We start from the raw sequence: 20,954 nt of genomic DNA, 5'->3' as shown, positions 1-20,954 counted from the left end.
TGCTAATCACTCTGCATCAGGAAACTACTTCAAAATGAAAGCGTTATGCTGAAAATGTGCTATACTTCAAATTAAATGTTTTAGGCAAAGTTGACAAACATGAGTTTGGGTTTGTTTCAGGGACACTTTGTCAGACTGGTTTCTATCGTACTTGCCCAGCAGAACTTGAGTGTTGTAGTTGCTTATGCTTCCTTGTCAGTGGCCCCTCTAACCTGTGGTGTTCCCCTAGGCTCCATTCTCGGACCCCTTTTTGTTTTAGGTTTACATGCCTCTGCTGTAAACCGAACCCCAGGTTTATGTTAAAACTCAACAAAGTAGTTCACTTTCATTATTTTATATAATTTGTTAATTATTATTTGTTTTCTCAGATGTGAACTACTGTGAAGTCTTTTTCCAGCTTAACAAAGATAAATCCACAGTTTGCCTCTTCGCCACAGAACAGTCTCAGCTTTTCGTCAGTAAATATCAAAACTCTGGGTTTTTACCATCTTGTGTTGATCTGAAAAAGGTCATAGCCTACATGCGTTTATTTCATGATGTTTAGATTGTTGTAATTCCATGTACTTTGGGTTAAAGCAAAATCCAGCCGCTACAAAATGCAGGTTCTACGTTTTTACTAAACGCCATTATGTTCACTAAAGTGTTGTGATCAAAGAAACAGAAACGGTTATACTCAAAAGTCACCTAAAAAATGTTTACTATTACTATTTCTCTGTCCCAGTGGCTCAGTTGGCCCGTTGAACACCAGGATCTGAATGTTTCTGTGTATTTGTGCTGTTTCAGGACGGCAGGCTGCAGGTCGGGGACCAGTTGGTGTCCATCAACAAAGAGTCCCTGATCGGAGTGACGTATGAGGAGGCCAGGAGCATCCTGACACGCACCAAACTCAGGTCCAACACACCTGGAGACTTTTTCAAAGGCATAAATTATTCAAAATGCAAAAGAAACAAGAACAGAGGAGTTTGGCTCTAAAATAAGTTGCTACTAGAATAAATGTGACAGTAGCTATTTGTAAATCACTGATTAAGTTTGTGTGTATAGTCATTTCTAAGTCAACATGCAAGCTTAAAGTGATTCATCGTATTGTAAAGGCAGGCATAGATTTAGTTATAAACAGGCCAGGGCAATGCCATCTAGAGCAACTATATCTTTAGACAACATGTCTCAGAGGTTTTTGGGGCCAAGTACAAAAACTTCAGTTTTGTCAGAGTTTAACATCAGAAAATTGCAGGTCATCCAGGTTTTTATGTCCTTAAGGCATGCTTGAAGTTCGGCTAACTGATTAGTTCCATCTGGCTTGATCAGTAGATATAATTGGGTATTATCCACATAACAATGAAAGTTTATGGAGTGTTTCCTAATAATATTGCCTAAAGGAAGCATATATAAGGTGAATAGAATCGGTCCAAGCACAGAACCTTGTGGAACTCCGTGACTAACTTTGGCGTGCATGGAGGACTCACCGTTAACATGTACAAACTGAGATAGATCTGATAGATAGGATTTAAACCAGCTTAGTGCACTTCCTTTAATGCCAATTACATGTTCTAGTCTCTGTAATAGGATGTGATGGTCAATTGTTTTGAATGCAGCACTAAGATCTAGAAAGACAAGTACAGAGACAAGTCCATTGTCTGATGCAATTAAAAGGCCATTTGTAACTTTCACCAGTGCTGTCTCTGTGCTATGATGCACTCTAAATCCTGACTGAAAACCCTCAAATAAACTGTTGTTATTTAGAAAGTCACACAACTGATTGGTGACTTTACTGGGTCAGTTAATTTGCTAAAGCCGCAACATTAGCATCTAAGTTGAGGTTATTAATGTTGACAGGCAGCGTCAATACTGTCGCTTTTTGTAATTCTAAGAAGATATTACATAAAATTAAGTGCTTGTTTAAAAATGCTACATTGTAAAAACAGCTACTTGTCCTGTGTGTTGTAGACCGGACCCCACAGTGGAAATTGCCTTCATCAGGTGGAGATCGTCCTCCAGCTCCAGCAGCGGGCCTCACAGCCCCATATCCCTCCAGGGCTCCGGTGGTGGAGGTGGACCCCAGACGAGGCCCCCGGGGCTGGGCGCCATGCCTCTACAGCCTACCGTGATCACCAAGATCACCTCCAGCCGAAACCCTGCCAGTGAGACTCTGCCAGCAGTCAACGTCAGTCAGGTATGAGATTCAGTACAGCCCAGAGATTCACACAGGGATAAAAACTTTATTGGTTTTGTCTTGAATAAACTCTGAACCAGGACTTGAACCACACTTAAAGTGGGTCACATCAACTAGGATTAACTTTAAACCTGGGTTAAATCATTGTGTATCTTACAAATATATTGCACCAAAACTTTAAACCTTGGTTTAAACTAAACATGATTAGTTTTAGACCTTTCTTTAAGTCTAGGTTTACTCCTCTTCAAAGATTATTTTCATCACAATAAAGTTATTTTCAAGTTGACAGTAAAGTAAGAGTCTATATCCATGCAAGCAGCTTTGTGAGGCTGTACTTTACACACATGAACACACTCTTATCAAACCATTATTAAAACGTTGTGGTAATGTTTGCAGGTGCGAGTGTCTCCAAACAGAACAGAGCCGACACAGGTCTCCTCCCCACCAGACAGCGACAGCATCACTGAAACAAACCCGGGTATGTATCGATAATCAGTGTAGCTCAAAGAGCGCCGTTCATTGAACGTCCTTTTGTTTTTGGTGAACTGAACATATCCGTTTGCAACTAGTGAACGTGAATGCGAGAGTTAATGCCGCTGCGCAGTGTTTTACGGCACCCGGCATGCTGGTGCTTTGGGTCACAGATTTTTGAAACGACACATCGAGCTGAAGCATCCGACCAGTCTTGGGAAATATCTGCGAGTGAATGATGATCACAAAAAAATTATTAATAAGGGGTAAGACGAGCCAACAGCCGCAAAGTTCCTCCACCCAAGTCAAACTCACAGCTTTTTGTAAAGGAAAAAAACGGAAGAAATTAACGTGAACTAGTTCATTTTTTGGTTCTGTGAACTCAGTTCAAACTTCAAATTGTGAACTATGAACGTAAACTAGTTAATTTTTATCTGTGAACTGAACTTTGAGCTAGCTCTTGTGAAGTGTGAACTTGCACAACAGTCTAATTCTCTAATAAATAATAAAGTACTGCTGCTGTGTGAACACAAGCTCATTGGCTGATGGAGGTAAACAGCTGGTGGAGCTAATCCTCCAGTCGCTGCCATTAAAGCATCGCAGAAGAAGAGGATGCAGCGAGACGACGTCATTAAAAGAGCTCCAGTGGAAGCTCAGATGATGGGAAACCATGACGGAAACATGACGTTTCTGTTAGTTTCATGTGTTAATGTGTGTGGAGTGATGAGGAGGCTGTAACCTTCCTCACATCTGTTTTCAGCTCTTCACATTAAGTCACGTTTCATGTATGTCATCATTTATTCACTTAGTCTTGTTCTGTTTTTATCCACAAACAACTTTTACAGACAACAGGAAACACTTTTTTTTTTTTTTTCGGACGTTTCCACTCAAGTTTTTTTATGTGTGAATTTAATGCGGGTGAATAGAAACACACTTAATGACAAGCATTTCACAGAAATCTCCACACTGGGTTTTAACGGCCTGAAAGACTGCATCATCATCATCTGCAATATAGTTTGTGTTCTCGATTAGCCACTGATGACGAAAAGAAGCGGCATCACATTTTGTAGAAAAAGACCCCAACCCTTGTATCTGCAGTCTTAATCAACCAATCAGAGGCCAATCTGACACGAGGGGGAGGGGCACAGGGAATGTCATGTCACAGGAACTATACCTCTATCTATTTATATCTTCTATATCTTTTATGTCAGGATATCATATAATATAACAATTCGATGAAAATGGGGTTTTATATATACGCTGCACAGATGACATGCTGTAAACTGACGAGAGAGGAGGCAGAGTGAGGGACAGATGGCGTGTGGTTGGCTGCCTGTCGGAGGAGGAAGTGAGGCAGGCGGGAGGTCTGGCCTACGATTGGCCGAGGAGGTGTGAAGCACCATATGTGCATTGTTGTGGATCGTTGTTTGTCATCTGACGTCACACCTAAAGACTGAAATGTGGTTCCATAACAGATGGAGGGAGTTGAGGGCAGAAAAATGTTTAGAACAAAAGGGAACCTCCAACATTCGTTTCAGTCGTACCAGTAAACCCAGTAAGCCAGTTTGTAGGAATACTTGTATAATATTTGTAAAGCAATGGATTTCAGTATTTACATGGAATCATTTGGGATTAATAAATTCTGTTTAGGATTAAGAAAGGACTTCTACCAACATCTCAACTGACAATGGGTAGCGTGAGGGAGCTACACACCCCCGTAAGAGTCATGGACATGTAAAAGGCCCCACACCCCTCCTACCAAGGAGCAAGACACCCAGGCTGAGAGAGACAGAAAATTACTGCAAACGATGAGGCCATGTTGTTTGTATGGTTTTCTGTCTCTTTGTGGTCGTTTTGCGTGTCTTTGTGGGTGTCCCTTTCTCAAATGGAGTTGGCTCAGGTGTCACTGTTTGACCTACGTGTGAAACATAGTACGTAGACGTAATTAACAAGTAGTTTAGATAATGTGGCTAAACTTGTGTGATCATCTGTGTATAAAATTCCCTTCTGGAGGATGATCGACGTCACAGCCCGTCGCTCCTTTCCTGCCTCAGACTTTGTGTGCATGCATGCAACTCATTCCTGGACGGATGCAGACTGTCCCTTTGATGTCTGCTGACCGAATCCTTCCATCGTCACTGGGATGAACGCAGAAGAGCTTTCCAATAGGCCAGAGAGCCCTGGGAAGCTGTGGGTCAACTACCATGACTACTTGGCCTACAGCAAGGTCAGCAGTAGAGGTCCGCCATTTCTGGTGATGAAGGCTGGGAAGGTTCTGGCCTTGCCTCCAACGGCAGCAACCTAGACAATCAAATCCGCCCTCTGCTAGGAAGCCCTCAGTCGGTCAAGGAGCTCCTTTGCCAGCTGTGGTGAGCGGAGCGATTTAAGGCATGTGTCCACATCGAATGACGTGAGAACCGTCTCCAGAAGATCCTCATGGTTGCCTTGATGGTCTCTGACGTGACGGTGGACAGCGTAGATGGCCCAGCAGGGGGCTAAAAGCTGTGCCGAAGGGTTGTACACGCCACTCAAACATCAGCATTTATTTCCAAACATGAGGGGGTTGGCACTCTTAACGGACACAGTGTTATGGTAGGTATACGTGTGGTTTGATATCTGCAACACAGAATAATACTTCACAGTGGCATCAAATTGGGAATTTAACATGAATGAAATGTCATACTACCAAATAACCACAAGGGGTCAGGGCATGAACATTAGTGAAACACTACTGTGGCGCTGGCTTCAACAAGCAGAAAGTCACGTGACCAGCCAGACTGTTGGGAGTTGCTTTGGTCCGCTGCTGAGTTCAATGATTCCTCGCTCTATTCTTAGCAACGTGACAGATACAGGCTATCTCAGCTTATAAAACAGTTAATTAAATAAACAGGCGGTAACATAAAGATTACCGACGTAGAGCCAGTAGGAAGGAGTCTGTATCCATACTGACTGCTCGTGTTCCTGTTTTCATCTCCGCACATAAGAACTGAACTGACAGTAAAGTCTGGTTTTAAAAAACCTGGCCACCAAACACGGTGATGGCATTTTCGAATGACTTCTCCATTTCCAATAGTACTTCGGTTTTATTGACCTTTTGTGTGAATTCGTGGGACAAAGTTGAACGAAGGTGAACTCTCTGACCAGAGTCCTCACCTAAACAGGAAACGCATGCTTGAATTCATCAGTCGCACAGGCTTAAAATGAAGACAACCTGCAATACCTGTACCAAAGAGTGTTTAGAAGATTTATTACTCAGTAGTTAAAAATCTGCCCCACCTCCAGTTGACACATTGATGACAGGTTCACAGTTTGGTTTTGTTTTAATGTGACAGATGTGCTTGGAGGCAAAGCCGGCAGCTTTAAGACACACAATTAAACACATGCACAACAACGTCTGCGCTGTAATTATCTGGCGTTCCCACAGGTGTTAACCTGCACTGGCTCCAGAATCTGCTTTAACGCAATGAAGCTGAAAATCATTTGACGAACCGCAACCCATTTACACTCCTTCCCACACGTTCCTGCACGCCTGTCCAAGTGGAATATATCTGCACGCGAAATGAAAGAGAGTGTGAAAATGTGATGCGATAAACAGTTTGCACAATGTAATGCTGTAAATCCATCAGTTTGCACAATGTAATGCTGTAAATCCATCAGTTTGCACAATGTAATGCTGTAAATCAATCAGTTTGGTGGACTCAAGTCCTTGTTTCCCTTGAAAGGTTGAAATTATCTATATCTATATATTATTATTATTATTTGTTTTACTGTTAGAGCTCATTAATAGCAGAAAATGACCTGATACGATGCAGATTTTAGTGATGTCGGTCTCTTTAATGTAGCCAATAAACAAGTTTATAGTCTTTTCATTTTTTTTTTTGATGCACATGTACACGGTCAAACGCTGTTAACGGAGTGTCATTTTAAAAGGAAACCTGTCTGTCTCTCTGCAGAGCCTGTCAGCAGTCAGCCTCCTCAGAGGAGGTGCTCCCTCAGCACCAGCTGTCGCCTCAAACTGGAGAGGTTGGAGCAGGTGTGTGTTTCATGTTCCTATGGCCTGGTGGGGACTACAGCCTGAATGCACACTAACCAATGGGGACTTGTGTCAAAACCTGAGGCCCCCACGGGTAGAGACTGCTTTATATGAGGGTTAACACTTGGTTTTAGGGTTCAGGTTACAGTTAAGCTAAGGTTAGGGTAAGGGGCTAGGGAAAGCATTATGTTAATGACTGTCCCCACGGGGATAGTGAAACAAACATGTGTGTGTTTCAGATTTTTTTGCCATTTATTCGTTACACCAGAGCTTTCAGTCTTCAGGGTAGTTTCTCTTTGAGGCTTTCCGAAACATGATCCTAGAGGACATATTAGTGCTGACAAACTCAATGAATTGATTGGTAGATTGACCGAACATTAATTCAAAACAATTTTGATATTCGATTCATAATTTAGGTAAAAGCAAAAAACATTCTCTGGTTCCAGCTTATCAAACGTGAGGATTTATTGCTTTTCTTTGTTTTAGATGATTGTAAATTGTATATTTTGTGATTTTTAAATAGCTGGTCGAACAAAATATTTGGGCTCTGGGAAGTTGCACTATTTCCTGTTATTTTAAAAGTTTATTGACAAATCAGTCAGCATTGAAAATAAGTCAGCTGTAGTTCACATGCTAAGGTTCAGTGGTTTGGGAAAGTAACACACTGTTTAAATACTTTTTTGTGTTATAGATTTAATTTAAAATGGATTAAATGAACTTTATGGCCATTAATCTACACACACCTTTTTCTGTAAATGAAAGATTTAATTTGATTATTTTCTGCTGGATGAAAATTTCACCATTCAACAGCTGTTTCTGTAATGTTAACAAACGCGTATTCATACTTTGCCAACAACAAGCCTTGTAGGTCAGATTCTGCCTCGGGCCACAGACAGGCTTCAGCTGGACTTTGTCTGCTGAAAACCACGTATCTCCAAGTCCGGTGATTGTTACGTTGTCAGATAAGTTGCTCCTCTATGAACTGAGGATGTCCTCCATCCGCTGAGGCTCATGAAACCTTTCATCGCCTCTCCATCATCTCAAACACGGAGTGTCACCGAGCTTAAAGCGGAGATACAGGGTTTTCTTTGGATAGCGACAGTATGCACGTGGCTGTTTGTCAATGTTTGTTTCAGGGGCGTCACCGCTGTGAGCTGAGTGTGTATTGATCTGTGTGTGTGTGTGTGTGTGTGTCCAGGCTCTGGATCTGCTCGGCCTGAAGCCCACAGAGGCTCAGCGGCAGGCGCTCCGGTCCAGACTACGAGCCGATCCAGCTGGGACGGTGGCCTTCACAGGTAAGACAGCAACACTAAATCCTTCATTCCCTCCATTTACCCTGAAATAAATAACCTTTTTGTCTAAAGTCCCAGTCCCAAAAACTGTCCTGCTTCCTCCGTGTTGTTCACGCAGTATTTTTGAAGAGAGATTCTCTTCAGCATGTGTGAGATTTCAGTCATCGTTAACTACTGAGAATGAGTTGTTTTATTGTTTGCAGTGGTGGAAGAAGTACTCAGATCTTTTACTGAAGTGAAAGTAGCAATACTACAGTGTAAAAATACTCCTGCATTCAAAATCTTAAGTAAAAGTACAAAAGTATAATACATCATAATTTATTAGTTTTATTATTTAATAATCTGAATCTGCAAAGTAACTAATGTTGTCAGATAAATGTAGCAGAGTAGAAGTATAAAGTAGCATAAAATGGAAATACTCATATATTAATACCTCAAAATGGTTCTTAAACACAGTACTTGAGTAAATGTACTTATCAGTGAAATCTGAGGTTTTTTGTGAAACTGGCAACAGCTATGACTCAAAACCAAAAAATAACGGCAAATATTTCCTCAAAGTAACTTTTACTCATGTCACTAACATTTCCTAACGGGTCAATGCCTAGAACACCTACGAATAATTCATTAAAGCAATCAATAACTAATACTGGAAATAACACAGGCAACTATTCAGAGAACTCTTTACAGCCTCTTCCACCGTTACGGAGAGCGGGACGCAACCAAAGTTTGATGTGAACATGTTGCCTGGATTGCCATAGCAACAAGTTGCAGTTTTTTTTTTTATTGCAGTATTACTACTTTTACGTAAGTAGAGGATCTGAATACGTCCAATTCTCAGGTTAACTTAACTCTTTAATGGTCCTCGTTTTCAAATGGACTTGACTTATATCACCTGTTGTTCCAGCTAACTTCACCTTTGCTGATGTTGCTGTAAAACAAATATTAGAGGCACAAGTTGAGTGTCTATTAGTGAAGAAGATTTTATGTTACACGTCGGAAAAGAACCAAAATAGCGCTAAAACCACGTACAGTAAATGGAAATGCAGAATATTTGTGTACCCTGTGTGGATGCTGTGTTTACAGATGTCGAGAGCCTGATCAGGGAGCTGTTCAAGCCTCAGCTGGAGGAGTTGACCGTCACCCAGCCGGGGTCAAGGTTCACATCTGATGACCTGTCCAGTTTGTTGGAGTCACCCACAAACCCACTGGTAGGAGTTCACTGCAGCGCTGACCGTGAACAATCCCAAACACATACTGAACACCAAACAGCTGTTTTCCACAACGATTCTCACGGAATCCACGAAATCCTCGCCGTGATATGTTTTCAGTGACGCAGGAAGAACAGTGAAAGCAGAAGATATGATTTTTGTAACTGAATGTGAATTTTGTAAAGTGTAAACATCACATGGCTGCTCATTGGCTCGTTATTCTTTCTGTAACAGCTAAGGCACTCAAACTGTTGGCATATGGTCAATAAGAAAAAATAGGAAACACAAGGAAACCATACTGCTCCTCCAATGTAACTAAGTACATTTACTCAAGTACTGTACTTGAGTACAATTTTGAGGTACTTTTACTTTACTCGAGTCTTTTATTTTCATGCCCCCTTCTACTTCTCTTCCGCTACATCTCAGAGGAAATATTGAACTTCACTACATTTATCTGACAGCTTTAGTTACTTTACAAATTAAGTTCTTTGCACGCAAAATATATGAAGAGTTTATTAAATATGGTTCGTTATAAATTAAACTCCCTGACAGTTTATGCAACTACAGCTGAAACGATTAGACCATTAATCAATCAGTCGATTGACAGAAAATTAATTGGCAACTATTTTGATCGTTTAAGTCGTTTTTCATGTAAAAACATTACACGGTTCCAGCTTCACAAATGTGAATTAGTCCTTTTACTTAAGTAAAGAATATGAATACTTCCTCCACCACTGTAGTAAAGAGACAACATTCAACGTGTGCCTAGCAAGATAGAGATAACGTATTAATACTACAGTAGAACACTGGTATAAATACTTATTCTATTACCTTTTCATACAAATATTAAGTCCATTTAAAAATAAATGCTGTTTGTGGCACTTTATAAATAATCCATGGAGGCCGCCATGTTGCACCACCATGTTTCTACAGTAGCCCAAAACAGACAAACCCAACACCGGCTCTAGAGAGGGCTGTTCACGTTTCATGGCCACCGTAGCTTCTCCTCCACGCTTGGAAGGGGAGGGTGAGGCGAGCGGTGTTCAGATGGTTGCAAACTGCAGTTTCACCGCTAGATGCCTCTAAATCCTCCACACTGGACCTTTTAAGTTTTTCTTACTCAAATAATTGACAAAAATCAGACACAAGATTCAGTAAGAACCAGATTTAATAAGCAGAATGTAAAAAAAACAACAGTATAAACGTATCTACATGCAGCACACGGCAGGAGATGACACCATGGTCGGTCATTAGCTGGTGTGATGTGCTGGTATGCTGGTTCTGACCACTCGATGTGGACGCTTTGACATCGACCTGTTGACGCGTACACCGTCCCATCACCAGGGTGTAAAGATTTCCTACACTGCCGGGGTCGCACAGTATCAGACTGATAATCAATCACAGCCTGAGAGCAGCAAACAGGAGAAACGACTGTTCATACTGTCGTTCTGGAAAAATACTTTCTGTATAATCATCACATCTGTGTAAGTAAGTTCCAGAGAAACAGAAATGAGATACAACATGATAAAGCTCACGTTCAGACTCAAACCATCATGAACGTCTCTGCTAACAGGTGTGTGTGTGTGAATAACAGCTGATGGATCTTCTTCCTCCATCGTCGTCCAGAAACTATTAAAACTCATCAGCGAGCCGCTCTGCTGCACTGGGTGACATGTTCCTTCATCACCATGAACACACACACTGTAGTTTATACTGACTCAGCCCCACACACACCGTCCTGCTGCCCCAAACACTCACTACAGCACCACATGTGGATTCATCCGCCGCTGGAAATAGTCCCCAACAGATGCTCTGTTTCCTCCTGTTGGTCTGATAAAAACTACAGCGAGCAGCTGTTTGAGGAAACTACTGAGCCTTTTTAAACATCAAACTACAGATCTGTGAGGAGTTTTTAAAGATCTTCAGCAGGAACCAATGGGCTCGCAGCTGAGAGCCGCAGACAGGAAGTCAGACGGTGCTGAGAGACGGAGCGACGTGTTGTTGGGTTGAGTCTGAACATGAGATTTGGTTATAAGGATGACAATAGAAAATAACACCAGATGTCCTGGAGACTGTAGAAAACAAGGGTCCTTTTTGGAGCAAAATACTTCAAAATTACACTTTTCTTAAGGGATTTATAAATCCACAAGAAACCAAAACAAATAGTTTTACCCTTAAATATCCAAATGTCTATTAAATCCAGATTAATTTAACCCCACAACTTTAAACAGTCAGGCTTGGTATCAGTTCTTAGGGGGTTTATTCATAGGTCGGTTGATGGCGGCTCGAAAGGATTTTAGATGACTCTGAGCATGTTTACATCGTTTATTAAAGAGTTTTTAATATATCAACTTTATTATTTAAATGTAGCCTGACTGATTTAATTGGACTCAATTTTTTCAATTAAAGCTACTGAAATACGTTTTCAACTTTTCTGCCAAAGGTCATGAATCTAACGTCTTCTCCACATCAGTTTAATCATTTAGTTGTTAATTAATGTGAGTGTTATCTGTTGCTAACTGTGTGTGTGTGTGTGTGTGTGTGTGTGTGTGTGTGTGTGTGTGTGCGTGCAGCCGTCACTGTCAGACTCGGAGGACCTGGAGGAGATGGAGAGGCTGAGGAAGGAGCACATCGAGGCTCTGAGGGAGATCAAGAGGCTGCAGGTAAAACAACGCACACACCTGCTCGACTCTGAGAAGAATTTATATGTTTGCTTTCATATTTATACTTTCTGAACAGCCGAGACCGAGATAAGTAGGTTTCTTCTCAATCAATTTCACCTGGTTTGTTCCTGTGTTCATCGACACCGTGACTCCGCGTCTGTCTTCCTGTTAATTTCCTGTTTGCTGCTGACTCTGTTCTTCAGGAGCAGCTGGTCGAGTCTCAGCGAGTTCACCATCAGATGGAGGAGGAGCTCAGCAAGGTCAAACAGGTGAGTCACACCTGCTGCGTCAATCTGAACGTCAATCAGTCTGCTCCAATAATCATGTTATTTGAGTATTTCCATCTGATGCAGCTTTATACTTCCTCCACTTCATGTATCAGATGTAGTTACGATTAAGATTTTACCTACAAAATATATAATCAGATTATAAAAAATGTTGCATTGTTAAAGATTAAACTACCAAACAGTATATAATACAACAACATTACAATACAATCGTTATAATAATCCAGACATATAATATACTGTATGTTATAATAATAATAATAATAAGACAGCACTGTGAAAAGGACGGTATTTCTTTTTTTGCTCAGGTGTTTCTGTTATCTACCCTCATTGATATAAATAGGGTGGACAAAATAATAGAAACCCCTGTCAGTATGACACGATGCAGCAAACTGCAGCCTACTTCAGCCTCTCTGAAACCTTCATGAAGGGAGGATTTATTGCAGGATTGTTGGACTGGTTTTAGCCGGGTGGAGCTAATAAACAGTAATACCCACATCTACGTATAATGTTCAGTGAGGTATTTTATTACTGCAGTGCTTTAGTATTGTAGCTTGATAAAGGGGGCATTGAAAGTCAAGCTCTAAAAACTCCGTAAAGCGTAAAAAATAAAGTGTAGTGAAGTGCCCCTTTAATGGGGATATTTAATATACATTATTTGGATGTTTATTGCTAATTTCTTCCATTTTAACATGTTATATGTTACAAAGAAGTAATGGGGGAAAAATGCAGTTAATGTACTAATTTTAGCCCAGTTTATATTGCACATGAATCTGCACAACAACAACAAAAAAGGTAATGAACAAATTCTGTGACAAATATCTTCTCAGACGGACTTTAATGAAGAGTTTTTTCACTCCTGCGCCGCTGAAACATCTCTTCTGTAAGGTGCTGGTTGAGTGGAGGACAAATCGAACGAACCTGCTGCTAAATAACATTTTATTTCCTGCTGAAGTAAAGAAAACCTTCTCGAGATCCTTTGAACAACAACATCAACGACGTTCATAAAGTGTAATTCATGATGTTAGTTTCCAGGACGGTGTTGTGTGAACTGTGCAGTGGGTTTGCTGTGTTTCTATAGTTGGTTTCATCTGGTGGGAGGGTGTGTGGGCTTTTGAAGGAGTGCTTCTTTCAAAATAGATCAGCAGGTAAAGCCCTACACACACCTACACACACACACACACACACACACACACACACACACACACACACACATACACAAACACTTTAACCTGTAGTTAAAGACCAGCCAAACTCACCCTGAGCTCAGCTTTCCTTCCTTTATTCCTATTGTGGTGTGTGTGTGTGTGTTTGTGTACTTTTGCTACATAGTGAGGACTGAAACACGTGTTTTACCTACAGAGTGAGGACATTTTTGGACAGCGAGGACATTTTGGCCGGTCCTCACAACTTCAAAGAGCTGTTTGAAGGTTAAGACTTGGTTTCAAGGGTTGGGGTTAGGCGTTTAGTTGTGATGGTTAAGGTTGGGGTGAGGGGCTAGGGAATGCATTATGTCAATGACGGTCCTCACAAAGATAGAAGTACAAGGATCTGTGTGTGTGTGGGGGAGGTTGAGGCGGACTCACACAGCAGCAGACGAACAGTGGGAGGAGTGTAAGGCCACCATTGAATCTTTTTTGCGCTCTAAAATAGCTCCTCCTTGTGTTTGTTTGCTGTGATTCATAGCTGAAGGGTCTCAGCCTCTCTGACTCCCTCTCTGCTGCCTCTCAACTTTTATTCTGTTGCATAAACCGATCGATATCTACATTTAGACGCGGCTAACAGATGCACTGCAACAACAAAGATGCGGCCGGGACATTTCCTATCTGTGTTTCGGACCTGAGGAGTAGAAACGGGGAGGACTCGCTTGATGATCAGGCTTTTATTTTGCTCTCATGTACTTCCTGTAGGCAGCTGCAGCCAGAGAAGTCTTTCATGCACCTGCTGTATCCCGTGTCACCTCTTCAACGCTTACTTTACTTTGTTTTTTATCTGTTCATTATCATTATTTACTTCTAATTATATACATACTGCAAAGTGATGCCACTCGCAGCAGGTTGGAGTTTTTCTGTCCGACTGAATCAAAGTAACCAAAGTGGAGTTCATGAACTGCACTGCAGACAGTCTCTGCTAACAAACAGTGTGACGGCGGTCCTGTATGAACGGGTCGCATGCACAGCAGTAGATCTGCATGATACGCTAGTCTCCTGTATGAAACATCTGTATCCTCACTGCCCTGCGTTATTAGAAACTGTGATGAACCGGTCGCTGTCACTCCCTTCTCCTCTCGCTGCAGTTTTCATCCTTGACTGCAGAGCTGTTGACTGTGGCTGCTCTGACGTGGTGTTAAAGTTAGCTGTCTGCTGTAGTGTAAAACTATGAGCTATAAATGATCCTCTCAGCACCCACAGCTCTGACTTCCAGCGTCTCTGAGCCCAACGTTTACAAAATTCAGAGGGGGGGTGTGTTCAACCCTGTCAACAGACAAGAATGTCGATTATTATGTCGGCAATTCTGCAAAACCCTGGATTACGTTCAGTGCTCTCTACAATTTCTGCGCGTGGCAGCTATGGCGTGGTTAAATAGGGAACGATCGTGGTCACGGTTAATAAAAAGGCAAACGTTAATTGAAGGTGGAGAACTCCGGTCAACATGACCACCCCGACCTCCACACCCTTACTGTCCACCTCTCTACATAAAGAACGCACTGCTTCCTGCGTTGGCTCTGGACGTAAATCACGAGGAGCGGGATCGTCCAATATGGATGTGATTCCTAAGATAACGGGCTGCTGTTGTTTCAGATACAGATCAGAGGTTTATAATGCTGTGAGACCGGATTCTACGACTCTGGAAAGTCATGGTTCACAAAGACACATGATGTTGATGTTTTTCTTTTGCCAGAGCCCTCTGTGTGTTGGCACCCCCGCTGTGTGAAGGCAGTGCCCTAATTCAAATGAACAAGGCGGCTGCGTTTCTTCATAGCGCTGATGTCTGTCTGGACCCGGCCTAAGGGACAGGGTTTAGTTTCACCCATGGACTGACTGGTGGGGCAGCTGAGTTTTCCAGAGCATTTCTTCAGTGTCCGTCTGGTGTGACATGGGGGCAAAAATAGGGCACTGAAGAGTTTGTTTCTGTGTGTCAGCTCTGTGATGGACCGCTGACCTGACTAATAAAAGTAGTTAATATATAAAGACAAATAAAACTACAGAAGCTGAACGGGAACGGTGACTTTTAACCGCTCAGATCCAGCCAGGCTGCAGGCGCATCACGACACAGATTACAGCTACCTGACCGTCAGGTGCGGCACTCGGTTCTTCAGGCTGTGCTCACGAGCTGACAGACTCTTCAGGAGTGATTCCCGAGTACCTGCAGGTTCTCACAACTAATAATTCGTTTTTGCTTGAAGGTGTTTCTGTTATATACTTTTATTTTTTTAAAGGTCCGGTCTGGAACATTTAGCAGGAGCTATTGGCAGAAATGGAATATAATATTCATAGTTTTCATTAGTGTATAATCGGCTGAAAATACAAATAGTTTTTATTACCTTAGAATAAGCTGTTCGTATCTCCGGAGCGGGTCCCCTTACAAGGAGGCCGCCATGTTTCTACAGTAGCCCAGAACGGACAAACCCAACACCGGCTCTAGAGAGGGCCGTTCTCGAGTTTCGCTTCACCGTAGCTTCTCCTCCACGCTTGGAAGGGGAGGGCGAGGCGAGCGGGATTCAAATGTTTGCAAACTGCAATTTCACCGCTAGATGCCTCTAAATCCTCCACACTGGACCTTTTAAATATGCATTTACTCCTTCAACCACTAGGGTTAGCCTTTATCAGACTTGCTTGTTCTTGTGTTTGTGTTTGTGAAGTGAGGAGGATCAGTGGACTATGAAGTTGTGAAATACATTTGACTTCACTACGTGTAAATGCTGAAAACAAGCGGACAAAAACATCAGTAATGTCAATTACATGAATTCATGATTATAAGTTCTGTGAAATAACTAAAAAGTCGATCACTTGACTTTATTATATATGAATAAAGTGAGAACAAGTGATGGACAATGTGCACGATATCTTGGTACTTTTGAGTTTTTGATGGAGCACCTGTCATTAAGACTTTCTGAACTGTCTGCAGAAGCACTCCCGAATAACCTGAAGTGCATTTAATATCCTTTCCTCTGAGGGTGGCCTTTTACCAGCGCCGTCATGGCTTTCAGTGAAATCAGCAGCTTAGCGATGGAGACATTACATTAGTGTTACATAACAGTCAAACAAAGCAAGAAACTGCCATAAAAGCAAATGCGAACATAATTTCTCAGGGAGCTCAGGAGCAGAAAAACCTCAGACTGTCGGGTTCGAGATGGAAACAGGACCAGCTGCTGCTCCTTTGTTCTGCCTCTCACCGCCCGGCTGTACAGCCTGTGCACAGTGAGGCGTCTTTCTTCCATTATGTTGCCTTTTCTGGAGAACTGGGGGGGGAGGCGGGGGGGTTAGCCGCAGAGGAGAAGCGGCTGACATGCTGTCTCATTAGAGCTGGAGGTCAGGCTTTAAGATGGGGGGGACCCCCCCGAGGCCACAGCTGGACTGAAGACGGCTCATGCTAGGATCCATTAGTTACCCAACCAGACGAGCCTGGCCACACACACATGTCCACACTCGGTGCACAAACTCTATCAGCTGCACTTAAAATGTTCTATAAAGTCTTGATTTTAACACTGACTGTGTCATTCACTACGATACACACATATAAAAGGCCGCTCACATTGGTCCAAAATGCTGCTGCCAAGCTTCTGACCAAGTCCTCCAAAAGGTCTTTAAAGGGCTGCTGCGGCCCTGTATCACCTGTAGGAGTTTCACAGCAACGACTCATCCAAGAGGTCACGAAAGACCCCACAACAACATCCACAGAGCTGCAGGCCTCACTCGCCTCAGTTAAGGTCAGTGTTCATGACTCCACCATAAGAAAGAGACTGGGCAAAAATGGCCTGCATGGCAGAGCTCCGAGACAAAAACCACTGCTGAGCGAAAAGAACATCAAGGCTCGTCTCATTTCTGCCAGAAAACATCTTGATGATCCCCAAGACTTTTGGGAAAATACTCTGCGGACTGACGAGACAAAAGCTGAACTTTTTGGAAGGTGTGTGTCCCATTACATCTGGCGTAAAAGTAACAGCGCATTTCAGAAAAAGAACATCATACCAACAGTAAAACATGGTGGTGGTAGTGTGATGGTCCTCACTCTGTAGCAAGGACACACACACACACACACGTTGTCTTTTTTCTTGGAACGAGGATTTGCAGATTTTTGAATTGCACGCAGCCCTGCTGGGAAAAGTGAAAGTAACAGATGGACTGTTCTCACTCTGTGTGTGTGTGTGTGTGTGTTTGTGTCCACAGCGTGTGATTTCCGGGTGTTGTTCAGAAATAAACATGTCTTGCATGTTTTTCATGTGTGTCCTGTTACTTCATATGACAGCACCACGGGAGAAGAGGCGAGGCTGCCAAAATCACTCATGTCTGCTTCCTTGCTTCGTGTGTGTGTGTGTGTGTGTGTGTGTGTGTGTGTGTGTGTGTGTGTGTGTGTGTGTGTGTGTGTGTGTGTGTGTGTGTGTGTAAAGGACGAATGTAATATTAATAGAAAACACTCAGGGAGCTCACACCTCCACCAGAGCTGCACAATCTTCTAAATTAGCTATTTTAATAAGAGACAATATTTGGACATTGTTGAAGTACACATTAACAATCATGCTGAAGAATACTTCATCTAATATCAAGAGAACAATCTCACCACAATGTCTCAATTATGTTAAACGTGCTGCTAAAAACTAAATTATACTGTTAATAAAATAATAAAATCTGCAGCTTCATTTCACGTTTGCATCCTGGATCACTTTTGGATATGTGCAGCGTTGACACATATGGAAGCTTCTTGTTTTAAAAACAAAATACCAATATATATATAAGTTTTAACAAGATGCGTTGGTTTTGTAAAACAACAAGAAAGTTTTGTGATATAACAAGATGAAGTAAGTTGGCATTACAAGAAAAGTTTCTCGTAAAAAAAAGAATAATTTGGTATCTACTGATGAGAAAATATTTCACGATAACGTGAAAAATACCTAACGCGTAAAGATCTTGTAAAAACGAGAAGTTACGAGAAACCGAGCAGATTTTATTTATTTCAATAAAAATTGGAAAACTGTAAAATCTTCAGTTTCATGACCGCTCCATCTGCTGAGGAAGACCATGATGTTATCGAAAGCTCTAGAACAGCTACTCAATGGGCCTTGTGGGGAGAGATTGCTGCTGTTTCCAAGGTCAAGAATTCAATTTGAACCTCAAACTGAGCGCACTTACTAGCGTTTGGAGTTTTTTAACTGCATTAAGATTTCCCTTCACTGGAACTAAGAGGCCCAAACCAGGACAAAGTGAAAAGCAGACAAAAGTATGTGGACAGCAGTTAAACGCTAACAGTGCTAATACTTTCAGCAGTACTGTTTCCGTCTCTGTGTCTTCAGCGGTGTAATAATGCAGAGTCATTCTCCGTCAGCGTTTCCTCCCGGGTTCAAAGCGCACACTGTAAAGCCTCGTTATCTTTTACTGCCACCGAGGATCGCTTTACTGTCTGAGAGCGGCGCTGCAGGAGCGCCGGTGTTTATTTCTGGGCTGGGGGGGTTAGAGTCACTGGTTACAGTACTGGGAGTGGTTGCTTCCCAGTCAAGAGGAGTTACAGTGTCTAACTGTTGCGGGCGTCTGTTTCACTGAGAGTTATGTAACTTCCACTCTGAAGGCTGCTTTTCCATCTTGGCCTCACAGAACTGATTGTAGATAAACTGGAGCTTTGTTGAAACCAGATGGATGGAGTCGCTGGTTAACAAAGCCCCGACACCACCCTATATACAGTTAACTAGTTTATATAATTCAAATCACCCAAAGAATAAAAATAAACCTGTAAAATTAAACATTATGTGTTTGGTGCCATTTTTCTTAAAGTGAAAAAACACTGGATATTACCATTTTAATATACATTGTTGTTATAACCCCAAATTTGGTACAGCAACCCAAAAATTCCTCGTCACAATTTCAGTATGATACCCGAAAACAAAAAACTTTGGCACGATAAGTAAAAGAAAATAAAAACACACAAGTTGAAGTAAATTAACATTCTGATGTATCGACACCCAAAATCAATAATCAGGAATACAAAATCTATTGTCAAAATAAAATATGTTTAATAATCTCCAAAACTTCCAAAGCCTGAAATTCGGTTTTGTTATAACCCAAAAGTTTCTTAACAGAGTTTACAATTAGGGATTTGGCAGCACAGTTATGCACTGGAACCAGATGTTTTTCTAATACTTTAATTATGGACAACAACGTGGCAGCTGGTGCTGAAACGATTAAACCATTAAGTGATTAACTGTTTGTTTTAATTGTGTGTTTTGCTTGCTCCGTGTATTACACACATTTAAAAAGTACCGTGCAATATAGCACAATCGTGCTCGGCAGTTTCTAAACAATTTTAATAACTGTTTAAATTTGAATCTTATATTTTAATCATTTAATCTTTTTAAGGATGACTACAGAAATGTTTATTGACCCCTTTTTTTGTGTGCATGAGCTCGAAAATGACTCGCCAAAATAAATGATTGTTGTTGAAACCTTTTGATGACAGTCGTGATCCTGATCTCCTCTGACAGGAAGCTCTTTGGAGTTTACTATCAAAACTTAGTCAGAATTAGTCTTAACTGATACTGAAATACATTTACAGAGGCACAAAAATAAAAATGTTTCGCCTTTTTTAAAACGATATTACTGCTCTGTTTTGCATGAACTCCTGTTACAAAACAAGCAGCTATTGTCGCAGTGATAAAGGGATCTTTAAAACGGCTCTCTCGGGTAGAATCATGAGGCTTTGCGCTTTCAAACGGTGTATTACCTATACCTAAACGACAGAATAGGTCGATTGTCAGTGACTCCCAAAACGACATGTACGACCGTTGGAAATTACCAGCGACAGGTGTACCGCTTAACTACGTTATGTAAGTCACGTGACGTTAAACACGTGATTAATGTTGTGAAACGGTCGCAGTGTGGTTAGATTTGGGAAAAGATCGCGGTTTGGGTTAAAATAAGTAACGTAAGTCACGTGACGTAAGTCAACTACGCAACGTTATTTAACTTAAAACTTTAAATAAGAGAACGCTGACTTGGTTTCACACGGGACACAAACCCCGGTCTCAAGCCCCGTGTATGTGTGACCCAACCACCACCCAACGCGGACTTTGTCGCTCTTTATACTACGTCACCTGACTTCCTTCTTTGCTCTTGGCGATGTCGGTTGGTTTACTATTGGATGGATTGTGATCAAATGTGGTTCAAACATTCATGTTCACCTCAGGATGAATTGTAATAAATAATCCTCAGCTGTACTTTGTGTTTCCTGCTCATTAGCTAATGTTAGCATGCTAACATGCTAAACAAAGATGGTGAACATGGTAAACATTATACCTGCTAAACATCAGCATGTTAGCAGGCTGATGTTAGCATTTAGTACAGTACAGCCTCACAGAGCTGCTAGCATGGCTGCAGACTCTTATTTCTATGTTGTACAGACTTCTCTGATGAGAGTGCACGCAGGTATTGAGTGCTCCTTTGTGTCCCTGCACCAACACCAAACTAGGTGGGAAAATTACATTTTCAGAAAATAAAAAAAACTGGTCACAAGAAGAAAATATACTACATTAAGAGCGCGCATTAGTAATGTTAGGGAGTGAGTTAAATCATTTTCTCTTTTAAAACATGTTCCATAATTCAGTGAAAGAAAAAGACATCTT

The 20,954-nt window shown here is 41.7% G+C and overlaps 1 protein-coding gene across 8 annotated transcripts in view; it reads left to right on the top strand.

Moving 5' to 3' along the window:
- stxbp4 (syntaxin binding protein 4) overlaps positions 1–20,954 on the top strand; it is a 65,742-nt gene that overhangs the window by 22,267 nt on the left and 22,521 nt on the right. For all 8 annotated transcript variants that reach the window (XR_006375994.1, XM_044179052.1, XM_044179054.1 and 5 more), the window contains 8 exons: positions 784–890; positions 1,945–2,170; positions 2,567–2,648; positions 6,595–6,674; positions 7,873–7,969; positions 9,050–9,174; positions 11,748–11,837; positions 12,041–12,106. Coding sequence is in view for 7 of the 8 variants with exons in the window: in XM_044179052.1 (XP_044034987.1) it covers positions 784–890; positions 1,945–2,170; positions 2,567–2,648; positions 6,595–6,674; positions 7,873–7,969; positions 9,050–9,174; positions 11,748–11,837; positions 12,041–12,106 (873 nt within the window). In the remaining variant the exon portion in view is untranslated. The remainder of the gene's footprint in view (positions 1–783; positions 891–1,944; positions 2,171–2,566; positions 2,649–6,594; positions 6,675–7,872; positions 7,970–9,049; positions 9,175–11,747; positions 11,838–12,040; positions 12,107–20,954) is intronic.

Source organism: Siniperca chuatsi, linkage group LG20 (genome assembly GCF_020085105.1).
Source record: "Siniperca chuatsi isolate FFG_IHB_CAS linkage group LG20, ASM2008510v1, whole genome shotgun sequence".
Classification (NCBI taxonomy): Eukaryota; Metazoa; Chordata; class Actinopteri; order Centrarchiformes; family Sinipercidae; genus Siniperca; species Siniperca chuatsi.
The sequence above is the reverse complement of the archived record's forward strand: the minus strand, read 5'-3'. Positions and strand labels throughout refer to the sequence as shown.